Consider the following 12,177-nt stretch of genomic DNA (forward strand, 5'->3'; position numbering starts at 1 on the left):
ACCTCTCACCTTGAAATATATACGGTGTCTTTCTCCATCAAAGTAGCTTGGTTGAATCTCCATACTTGAAGAGGTAAGATCTGCCATTCGAGTTCTAAATCTCTTCCTCCTTCTTCGTTCCTTTTCTTCTTCTAACTTTCGGTTTCCTTTGAAGGCCCTCAAGAACCTTCCCTTTCCAACTAGCTTTTATTTCTTTCTATTTTTGAGGTAAGGAATCGAAATCCTTGCTGCAAATGGAGGTATAAAGTATCAAGAAAATAATTTCGAAATTAATTTAAAAGACACCCCTATTTCTTGTTTTATGTTGTTCTTGCATTTAATTGTTCCTTTATGTTAGTTCATATGATTTATATCACTGCATGTATGATCAGAGGTCATAAATGGTGGATTTGAGTTAATTACCTTCAAAGAAATTTTAGTTATTTCGAAAATTTTGAAGAAAATCAATTTGGGCAAAGTTTTGGGGTTGCATGTGTAAATCTGCATATTTTCGGGCCATATCTGTAATTTGTGAGAAGTCAGTTTTATATGAGTTTTCAAAGCTGTTTTCTAGCATCTATTGAACGAAAATTCCAGATTTAGGGAAGTTTTACAAGAAAAAGTAATTTTGAACTCCTAGTGGTCTTGCATGTATGGATCTAAAGGTTTTGGGGTGAAAAATAGAATTTTCGAAGTTGTTGCATAAATTAAATTTTTAGCTTCGTTTTTCTGCATATATTGAACAAAGATTTCCGATTGTTAGGGGATTTTCATGAAAAAGTGGATTTTGAAATTGTAGTGTGGTTGCATGTGTAATTCGAAAGATTTTTGAGTCAAAACTGTAATTTTTGAGATGTTAGTTTTAAATGGATTTCCAAAACTGTTTTCCAGCATTTAGTAAAGGACAATGTCAGTTTTTGAAAGGTTTTGCAAGAAAAAGGATTTTTGGGAATTTCTAAGGGTCTTGCATGTATAGATCTAGAGAATCTAGGGTGAAATATGTAATTTCCGAAAATTATGCATAAAATGACTTCTAACTGGATTTTTCTGCATTTATCGAAATTTCAGAGGAGTTAAGGGTTGATTTTCATGAAAATGTGGATTATGAACTTTTAGGTTAATTGCATGTGTGAGTCTTGAACTTTGGGGTCAAAACTGTAATTTCCAGAAATTAAGGGGCATTGTGCTGAATACTCGAAATCTTCTAAACTGATATGTTTTCTTGATCCTAAATTAATTAGCAAAGAAATTTGGGGATTAAGTAGCTTAAGGAAAATATAGAAATTAAGTAGGTCTTTAATAGTCTTGTTTTGAATTGAGGTTATATGTGGGTAATCATGCATGAATGCATAACTTGATATATGATGATAGTTAATCTTTTTGTGTAGTATGTGGTTGTTTGTCACTTGATTGATATTTGTGATGTCTTGTGGTGTTTCAAATTACTTATGGGTTGTTGTGGAATATTGGTATCTTTATGTACCCAAACGGAATTCTAAATACTTCGACCATGCCACTTTTGAAATTAAGTAAAATAAATTGGGGAGGTTAATGAAATACTTAGAAAGGATGAGAAAGGATACGGGGGGCCGGTATTCCAACCATAGATACTACAGTTGGGTGGTTTGATTCCACCGAAAACGGGCTCAGAATAATCTTCTTATTTTCTAAGTAAAGAAGTTAATTTCTCATCGGATCCGATAAAATGAAAAAAGCTTTCTAAAGTTCACGAACTTTAAATTCTAGAAACGTGCTTTATGCTTAATTTCGTTATACTTGTATTGCTACAATATAATATACGTAGTAAGACTATATTTTAAATTCTCGGTATCTTTCGAGATCCTTACTGAGCTTTGTTAGCTCATATAGATATTCTCCGTTTGCAGGTATTAGTGCTACTCACTCCACCGGATTGGACTAGTCGACGGTTCGAGAAGCCGACTCCGGGTTTTTGGCTAGTATGGAGGATCTACTTATAATGCTTGTAGTACTATCTTTTGTGTATATTGTCCTTAAGACAATTACTATTTCCGTAGTAGCTCATGTGTATTATTATCCGTGGTAAAGGAGGCTAATTCCTCCGAAGATGGACTCCTTTTTTTTGTTAAATTATGGTCCATGTATAACATTTCTCTATAAGTAAGGTCCATTTTATGTAGGATTAATATGTTGTTTTAATTATGGACTCTAATCTATTATTATTATGTATTATCAAGGTGACACCACTTACAGTTTTTATAAAGGATTAATAGAGTAGTTAGATATATGCTCCTCCATTCTACTAAATCCCTTCGACGAAAATTTCTTCCGAAGCCCACCTCGTCTTTAAGTCTTAGGTCTTGAAAAACGTTTCTTTAAATCTTGGGGTCTCCCCATATATCTAAATACTTATATAATACATATAAAGCTTCCGTGCATGGCAAACCATCTCGGTTTGCCATACTATTGCTAGGGGGTGTCACATCTTTGGTAGTGTCCACGAAGTCGAGCATAACTTTCTCATCCGGACTCCAAATCAACTGGTATCGCCGACATTCGAAAGCTATTTCAGCTGGCTACAATTCCTGGCTAGCGGCAAATTTCCAAATTCAGACTCGAACATCGTCAAAATTGGATTTCAAAAGCGATCATGAAAATACGTACTGCAGTTCGAGGACATGAATGCGCATCAAGAAACGTGCACAAAAACACTCGCTAGAAGAGATACGCACATAAGTAAAAGTACAAAAGCATGCACAAATGTACACACGCAAAAGTGCATTCGCTAAAAGGATCATGAAAACACAAACTACAATCCTAGGACATTAATACAAATCAATAAACATGCACAAGCACACTCGCTCAAATGGACATGCACAAACGTACATGTAAAAAAACATGCGCAAAAGTGCATTTGCAACAGCGTTCTTAAAAACACGAACTACAATACTAGGACTTTAATACGCATCAACAAAAAACAGCAAAAACACTAGATAAAAACGATACAGTGGAGTGTTGAAATAAAACTCTACGTTAACGTTTACGTGGATTTTTTTCCGGATTAATTTATATTTCTGTTTTAATTGGTGGATTCGGTATCTTATAGATACCAATCGAAAATTAGGTGTCCTGGAAGCAAAAATGATCAAAGAGTAAGAAAAGAGTTGCAATTAGGAAAATAAAATCAAATTACAAGAGAGAATCCCTCAACATCTTTGGTAGTGTCCACGAAGTCGAGCATAATTTTCTCATTCGGATTCCAAATCAGCTGGTTCAGGCGGCATTTGAAAGCTATTTCAGCTGGCTACAATTCATGTCTAACGGCAAATTTCCAAATTCGGACTCGAACATGGTCAAAATTGGATTCAAAAAGCGATCATGAAAACACGTACTACAGTTCGAGGACATGAATGCGCATCAATAAACGCGCACAAAAACACTCGCTAGAAAAGATACGCACATAAGTAAAAGTACAAAAGCATGCACAAAACTCACGCAAAAGTGCATTCGCATAATGGATCATGAAAACACAAACTACAATCCAATGACATTAATACAAATCAATAAACATGCACAAGCACACTCGCTGAAATAGACATGCACAAACGTACATGTAAAAAAATATGCGCAAAAGTGCATTCGCAACCAGGTTCTTAAAAACACAAACTACAATACTAGGACTTTAATACGCATCAACAAACAACAGCAAAAACACTAGATAAAAACGATACAGTGGAGTGTAGAAATAAAACTCTACGTGTACGTCTACGTGGATTTCTTTTCGGATTAATTTGTATTTCTGTTTTAATTGGTGGATTTGGTATCTTATAGGTACAAATCGAAAATTAGGTGTCCACGAAGCAAAAATGATCAAAGAGTTAGAAAAGAGTTGCAATTAGGAAATTAAAATCAAATTAGAAGAGAGGATTCCTCAACATCTTTGGTAGTGTCCACGAAGTCGAGCATAACTTTCTCTTCCGGACTCCAAATCAACTGGTTCCGGCGGCATTAGAAAGCTATTTCAGCTAGCTACAATTCCTGTCTAACGGCAAGTTTCCCAATTCGGACTCGAACATGGTCAAAATTGGATTCCAAAAGCGATCATGAAAATACGTACTAAAGTTCGAGGAGATGAATGCGCATCAAGAAACTTGCACAAAAACACTCGCTAGAAAAGATACACTGATACGAACCCCGTAGAACTTGTTACGAGACCCAAAAACCTTACGCGGAAGCAAGATTGAAAACACCAAAAAACAAAGATTCAAGGTTGGCGGAAGCAAGGAATAATGACCCCATAGCTATAAAGAGTTGGAAACCATTATTATCCATGTGAATTCTAATATTGACCCCGTGGTTATAAATAACCAGAAACCAATATTATGGCTCTAAGAAAATTACAATAATCCACTTGTAAAATCCCGGAGATTGCTGTAGAACAGCGAAGGAGAATTAATGTAGCACCCCCCTTCTAGACGGGCGATAAATCGAACCAGTTTATCGGAATATTTATTAAGACTAGCGGAAGCAAAGGATCTCTTTGTAATTTTTGAAACATTGGAATGGGGTGAAAATGCAATTATTAAAAATATGTTCTTTTGGGTATTGAAGGCCTTGGCATTTTCGAAAACTTTGTTGGATTGCTTTAGCCGAATACAAAGCTTGGTTTGGAAATAAGTTTCGAAAGGAGGTTTCTCATTCGAGTGCTACATTCTCACTAAACATTTTTTTCGGTTCGAGAACAAATCAGAGTTCGAAAAGGTTATTTTGGTGAATAACTCGAAGATTTCTAACGAAGGCGTGAAAATAGCAAATTACGAAACTTACTATATTAAAGTAGGAATTAAGTACGATTCATAACGAAAATGAGTTCAAAAGTACGAAAAGAGAAATGTTACGGTTTAGGGTTACACCACCAAAAGAAAATAACCAAAAGTCTAGCCTCGTTCATAGGTCCTCGTACGTCTTCCAAAATCCCGGGCAAGACCTCGATCCACTACTCGATCCATCCCGGTTGAGGATTACTACTACCTGCAATTAAAAGACATCTATATGAGCTATAAAGCTCAGTAAGAAATCCGAGTATTATCGAACTTTGGAAATACGTTATATATAATATATAGTATTGTATACCCGTTCTTACCCACAATCCGCACACAACACAAGGCAATCGATCAAATCACATATCTCACGAAAATACATCATTTAACAAAATCACGCAATTATGCAAAATGACTAAAATGCCCTTTTTGTGAAAATCATGAAAAACACATTTTTCGGTTTATCGGATCCGTGAAAGATTAATTTCTGTACCGAATAATAAACCTGTTACGAGCCCGTTTTCACTAAGTGGAATCAAACCACTACACACATCATCCTAGTTGGATACCGGCCCACTATATCCGAGTTGTTTATTACCCGATATTCCATTAATCTTTCAAATAAAAATCATTTAATGCAATTTTTCGAAATAATGCTATAACCCACACATGACATCACAAATATCAATCAAGTGCCACAAATCACACAAATATCACAATTTACCACATATTTATGATTTGGGCAAAACTCCCAAATTCACACACATAAACACACAACCACACACGGCACACACACCATGCACAATCAGCACCCACACATTCACACATTTTCAGCACACACACATGCACAATCAGCACATTAAACTTCACTAATTACTCATCAAAGCAAGCTTAAGAACAAATACCCCTTTTTCAATTCTCATTTAATGGACTTTTTACCACTTCTAGGTAATAATCCATTTCAATCAATTCCTCACAGTCATTAAACACATCCAGCAGCAATTCAAAGTACAAAAATACCAAAACTCATAATTCATAACCATTAAATCAAAACATGAACACTTAAGGCACAAAACATATGCAAATGACATGCAATTATCCTAATTTCGAAATATTAGTAAACTAATTTCAAAAATTCCCAAATTAAATCCTAGAACTCCTAACTGACTCAATTTCCAGATTCTGAAATAAATTTTAAAGTTTTACAAAGTTTCGAACTTATTGAAATAAAAAACTAGGAAAATCCCTTTTTCAATTTAAAAATCCAAAACTCTAACATAACTCTAATTGATTTAAAAACTTGTTAAATAAAACTTTATCCTATCTAATACTTGCTGAAAAAAAACAGATCCAAACTTTAAAAATGAGTGATTTTTCGGAAATTGCAGTTTTGACCCAAAAGTTTCGAAATTTATACATGCAACCACACTAGAAGTTCAATTTCTACTTTTTCATGAAAACCCCTAACAAATCTGAAATTCCACTTTATTAGATGCAGAAAAATGAAGTTGAAAAGTCACTTTATGCAGAAATTTCAGAAATTACACAATTTACCCCAAATTCTCTAGATCTACACATGCAAGCCTACTAGAGTTTCAAAATCACCTTTTTCTTACAAGAATTCTTTAAATCCGAAATTTTTGTTCAATAAATGCTGGAAAACAGTTTTTAAAACATTTTTCGGACAGACTTTACAAAAATTACAGATTTGGCCCAAACTTTCGAAGATCTACACATGCAACCACAAAAAGTTAAAAATTCATTTTTCTTGAAAATCCCTTTTTGAAATCTGAAATTTCTAATGCTTTTAGCCAATAAATGTTGTATCTAACCACTATCAACATAGATGATGCATGCAAGAACAAGAAATTAACAAGAAACACTCATTTTTTATTTTTCTTCAAAAACCCCTAAATTTTCGAAATCTTTCCCAATCTTTTAGAAAACTTTGAAAATCCTTTTGATACTATTGATGCCATTTAATTGCAGCAAGAAATCGGAATTTCTTACCTTTATGGAATAGAAAATAAAAGGATTAAAGAAGGCTTCAAGAAATTCCACTATAATGGAGATGTGGGTTTTATGGAGTTCTTGGAGAAATTCAAGAGATATGATTATGGATAAGATTTAAAGACGAGAAATATGTTGAAAGACTTATAGTGAAAAGATGGAAATTTCAGGTAGTATTTCTTGGTGGGGTTATGTGTTGGGTTTCGGGCACGCATACGCAGCGGAAAACAAAAATTTAATGTGATTTAAACGACTTTAAAGCACACAAGTACATGCCCGACAAATTAAATCAATTAATTGCGTACCTTTGCGCTTCCAGCGAAATTAAAAACAACATACATGCTAAATAATTTAACCGAATTTAAATCAATTAACATGCTCGCGTTTAAACCAATTAACATGCTTGCAAAGATTAAAACGATTACACATAATCACATAAAATCATACGATGGCAAACATGAATTCATAGTTTAAACATAAACGAATCGAAACTAGGGTTTCGTGTATTTACCTCTTGAAGCGTGAGGTAGGAGCGTTTAGCAAGTCGAGATTGCTACGGAAACCAGTCCGTACAATCGGGGCAGCAGAGGTGCAACGGCAGCAGCAGCAAATCGGCCACGGCGGCGCGTGAGGTACACGCGCGGTCTTCTGGGGCGGCGCGTGGGGCAGCGTGCGGCTTCGGCTCGTGCGCTGCTCTTCGATTCCTCGATCTTCGATCTTCCTCCTCTCGGATTTCACCTCGTATACTTCGATCTACTAAAACGTGGCACTAGACACGAAGTAGTTAGAATAAAACGGAAGAAACGAAAAGAGGAAAAGATTACCGAAAGGGATCGGCCAATGGAGGGCCGATTCCGGTGATTCTCCGGCGACGACGGCGCGGTGGCCGAGGAGAGAGGGCCGAGAGAGAGAGGGTGTGAGCGGCTAGGGTTAGGGTTGTGTTGTGTGTTTGTGCAAGACCTATAAATCAAGTATTTATATGTCTTGCATAAAACCCTAGCGGGCTTAAGTTGGACCGGGCCCAACAGCTTAAGTCCGTTAGTACTTTTACTTGCTCGTCTCTCTTAATTCAATGACCGAAAAATTGCAACGATTACATTTTCGGAATCATTATAATTTCCTCGTCATTACGAGTGCCATTTCTCATTTTCCAACTTTCCAAAAGTGGAAACCCTAGTTCAGTGCACTTTCTAAATTTGGAAACTTCCCGATTTAGAAAGTTCACTAATACGTTCGCCTATTCTTTTCCTTTTCTTATTCTCATTCGTAATTCCAAATTACGAATGTTGGACTCAATCATATTGACTTCCAATCATGCAAAGATAAACTATTTTATCTCTGACCGTTTATTCAAAGATCTCATGTGCACGAGCAGTGTGACCCTCGATGGTTCAGGTGTAAGCTAGCCGTGGGCCCACAACTCTTTGTGGTCAAAACTCGTCCCTTAGAGTTACGATTAAGATGAAGCTCGTTTCACCTTAATCACCCAACGAATCAAGATAGGCGTCTAGCAACTACGCGTCATGATTCCCTAGATACAAATGAAGTGCCTGCAAGAACCTTCAGATATAGTTAACGTACAGTACGGTCCCTTCGATTCATATGTCCCGATCGAACTAGAGGCATTGGTTCATCGAGACCTCTTTATATGTTCGATGACGGTGCGATCGTTCTAAGTGTTGTAATCCTTACGTGCATGACTTAGAGAATCGAATTCTCTAATCATCACTTAGTCAGCTCTGGCCAGAGACTTAGAATGATTACAAACTTTCAGAACACACAGGACATCCAAGACTATTCTAGCGATCGAATCCCCGACTACAATGCACAGATCTCCCACTAGATTTCGGACTGCACGAACACTGGCCCTTGGGGTGGTCCTCGGTGGAACTCAGGGACAGGTCACGATACAGCTGGTCCTCTAGTGAAGTCACGGTGATGTCTAGGTCATAAGGACTAATGGTGTACAACTATACCATAGATATCTCTACTCGATTATTGGGAACCACTTAGAGATTTCTAGGGTGAGGGAGTTCAGTGAACTCGTCAACTTACGAGCACCCACTTATGCATGCCGATATCACAATACCGTTTACTGATGAGATGCAGTACACATACACTAAGTGCTAGTCTTAATGGGAAAGGCCGATATCCTCATTGGTGGCGTAACCCTTCGACTAGGAACACGTTTAACAGTTATAATACTTAAGTAAATATCTCACGATCCTAACGATCAATTACTAGCACTTGTAATAACTGTAAGGACTATATCTATGCTTGTGACAAAGGGACAAAGATATAGAATGCCAAGATGTTTTATCATTGATACGAATAAAGGTTCGTTTATTACAATAATAAATACGAAAGACCACTGCCACAAGTTGGCTTGTTGGTCACCTACTCTAACATTATGGTGGTTTTTGCTTTGGCCGAAAGAAAACAAGAGAGAGAGAGAGAGAGAGAGGAGTACTCTTCATATTCTTGGGTTGGGAGAATGATGAAGATGGGTTACGGTAATGGGATAAAAAGAGAGAGAGAAATAGCTTAGTCATTCTTACTAGGGGTGATTAGTAGACAAGTGTAGTGGCTATGCCACACAAAAGGAGGAAGTGACAAGTGGAAGAAACATGCAAAATATAACTAATTTATTTATTTAAAATACCCAACTTGCACACTACCCACACACACATTCCGGACACACACACACATTCGGTCATATATATATATATATATATATATATATATATATATACTCAATTATATATAATGCATGTAATAGTATGTATATATGCATGCACAAAATGTACATATGTATGCATGTATGTACGTATATATAATCACAATATAAATCACATAAGTTACCACATTTCAAAAATAATTTACCAAATAATCAAGGCATGTAATTATTCATATAAGTCACGTAATTCACGAAATTCCTAGAATTTCAATTTACGGGAATTTAAATCATATAAATCACACATATAATAACGCACGTAATTATTCACGTAAGTCACATAATTAAATTCACGTAATGCATATAATTAATATCATGTAATAATATTACCTAAGGGTTCTCGAGTTAGAAATATTAGTCTCGGGTTTTTAGGATTTTCGGGTTTTGGAAAGGTGGGGTGTTACAATTAATCTCACCAAATACTCAATTAATCATTAAAATTCGTCCATTAAAATAAGCCAAATTGGGAATCTATTTATAAGATCTAAAAAGACTCATTTTTCACAAGGAAAATGACTTCTACCTAATCTATAATAAGGAAACTTATAAATAAGCAAATTCTAACCATAAAAGACTCTAAAATAATAAAAACATAATAAATCCTAAATTAAATAACTTGATCTTCAAGTCGACTTCTCGAAAGTTTGACCAACAGCGTATTAATAAGGTTGATTTTGTTGGTTCTAAAAATCAGCCGTTGGTAGAGAAAGTGACCCATAAAGAGCAATCCACATCTGCCCCCGTCGTAGAAGATGGTGAAAACGCTAGACACAAGGAAGATGATTTACCAAACTCTAATTTTAATTCTTCTACTGGTGAAGAGTTGCGCCAAAAGGAAAATGTAACGCATGAGCCGCACATACATCCTAGTATTGACGAACCTCATAACGAAAGGGTGAACTTGACGAAATCATCCAAGACCATTTCTTCCGAGACTAGCTTGGATAAAACAAACGAATATACTGCTGATGGAAATCAATTTGCCGCTTTGAGCCTGCTAGACAATGAGAAATACGCTATTGCCATTTACCATTCAGAAGGGGAACAGGATGACGAAGCAGGTAAGTCTATGTCACCCAAGTCGGATAGCGAATTTGCAGCGTTAGAGAGGGCCCCTGGCACTCGAGTGAAAAATCCTAATAGTAGGTACTTTGTTCATCCTACCGATCGAATTACCAGATCTCAGGCAAAAGTTTCTAATAACCTACAAGTTTAATTATGTCGTGTTTACTATGGAATGCGCGGGGGGTTAGTCAGCAAGGTACAATTAATCATCTCAAAGCTCTTATTTCACAACATCGCACTTCTTTGTTGGTTATTTTGGAGCCGAAACTACCATCGTCGAAATTGAAGAACTTCGCCTGGAAGTTGGGATTCTCAGCCTTTCTACATGGTGATGATACTAACAGATTTATTTGGATTTTGTGGAAGTCGCCGGTAGATGTTCAACGTCTAAATGTGTTTGCACAAGCTATTACAGTGTCGGTCAATATCCCTCAGCACTCTATGTTTACTGCCACTTTTGTGTATGCTAGTTGTTCTCATCAGTCTAGAAAGGATCTGTGGGCTCATCTAATGGAAATGAATACCCTCATCTCGATTCCCTGGCTTATTGGGGGAGATTTCAATACAATTTTGGATGCATCCGAAAAAAAAGGAGGTCTTACAGATGTTTCTCGAATGCACGATTTTCAAGATTTTATCCTTCAAGCGGGGCTTTTGGGTGCAGGTTTTATTGGCAGCCCATTTACTTGGAGTAATAACCGAACGGGGACGAATAGGATTTGGCAGCGCCTTGACAGGGTCTTGGTCAACGCTGATTTTCACCTCATTTTCCCGTCCTTACAGGTTCGCCATTTGGAGAGGGTTGCATCGGATCATGCTCCGTTGAACCTAAATTTTGAGCATAGCCAACCAACGGCTCAGGCTTTTATGTTTCAACGTATGTGGGTCGACCATCCAACCTTTCAAGATGTAGTAACTCAGGCCTGGGCTACTCCTTTTACAGGTCCTCCATGCTACATTTTTCAGCAAAAACTGAAGGTTGTTCGGACGCAACTTAAAAAGTGGAATTGGGAGGTTTTCGGAGATCTTAAAAATAATATCCGAGACTGCCAGTGTAGTATTGAAAACCTAGAAAGCAATCTTCAACAAAGATGGTGTGATCGAACTAACGAGCAGCTCATGTCGGCAAAGAGGCGTCTTATTCAACTGGAGGATTGGGAAGCAGAGATGCTAAGTTGTAAGGCACGTCTTACATGGGACAAAAATGGCGACCGCAACACTACACTTTTCCATGCGACTATTAAGGATCGAAGGAAACGATCGGTTATACAAATCAAGCGTGGAGATGGGTCGATATCCACTCAACCCCAGGAGATAGGTGAATTGGCAGAGCAATATTTCTCAACGTTGTTTAAGGCTTCATAATACGTCATGGACGACAATTTATTTAATGGAGTTCCATTACAGATAGATGATTCCTTAAATGAAGAATTCTGCCGAATACCGGAGATGACCGAAATATTTGATGCAATTAGAGGTTTGAATCCGGCGAGTGCACCAGGCAGGGATGGCTTTACTGGTCATTTCTACGTTGCTTGTTGGGATATTATCAAGGACGATTTATTGAAGTTTGTCGCTGATTTCTTTCGA

The 12,177-nt window shown here is 36.9% G+C and overlaps 1 protein-coding gene across 1 annotated transcript; it reads left to right on the plus strand.

Annotated features, from left to right (window-relative positions):
* Positions 1-10,740: 10,740 nt before the first annotated feature.
* On the plus strand, positions 10,741-11,952 carry LOC148765216 (uncharacterized). Its single transcript, XM_088812711.1, has one exon. It carries the CDS (start codon positions 10,741-10,743, stop codon positions 11,950-11,952), a length of 1,212 nt encoding a protein of 403 aa, XP_088668837.1.
* The last annotated feature ends 225 nt before the right edge of the window (positions 11,953-12,177 follow it).

This window comes from Erythranthe guttata, chromosome 14, assembly GCF_056151865.1.
Source record: "Erythranthe guttata isolate IM_541 chromosome 14, IM_541, whole genome shotgun sequence".
Taxonomy (NCBI): Eukaryota; Viridiplantae; Streptophyta; class Magnoliopsida; order Lamiales; family Phrymaceae; genus Erythranthe; species Erythranthe guttata.

What these genes read in the sequence shown, in the direction of transcription:
- LOC148765216 (XM_088812711.1), top strand. Translation starts at nt 10,741, where the DNA reads ATGTCGTGTTTACTATGGAATGCGCGGGGGGTTAGTCAGCAAGGTACA.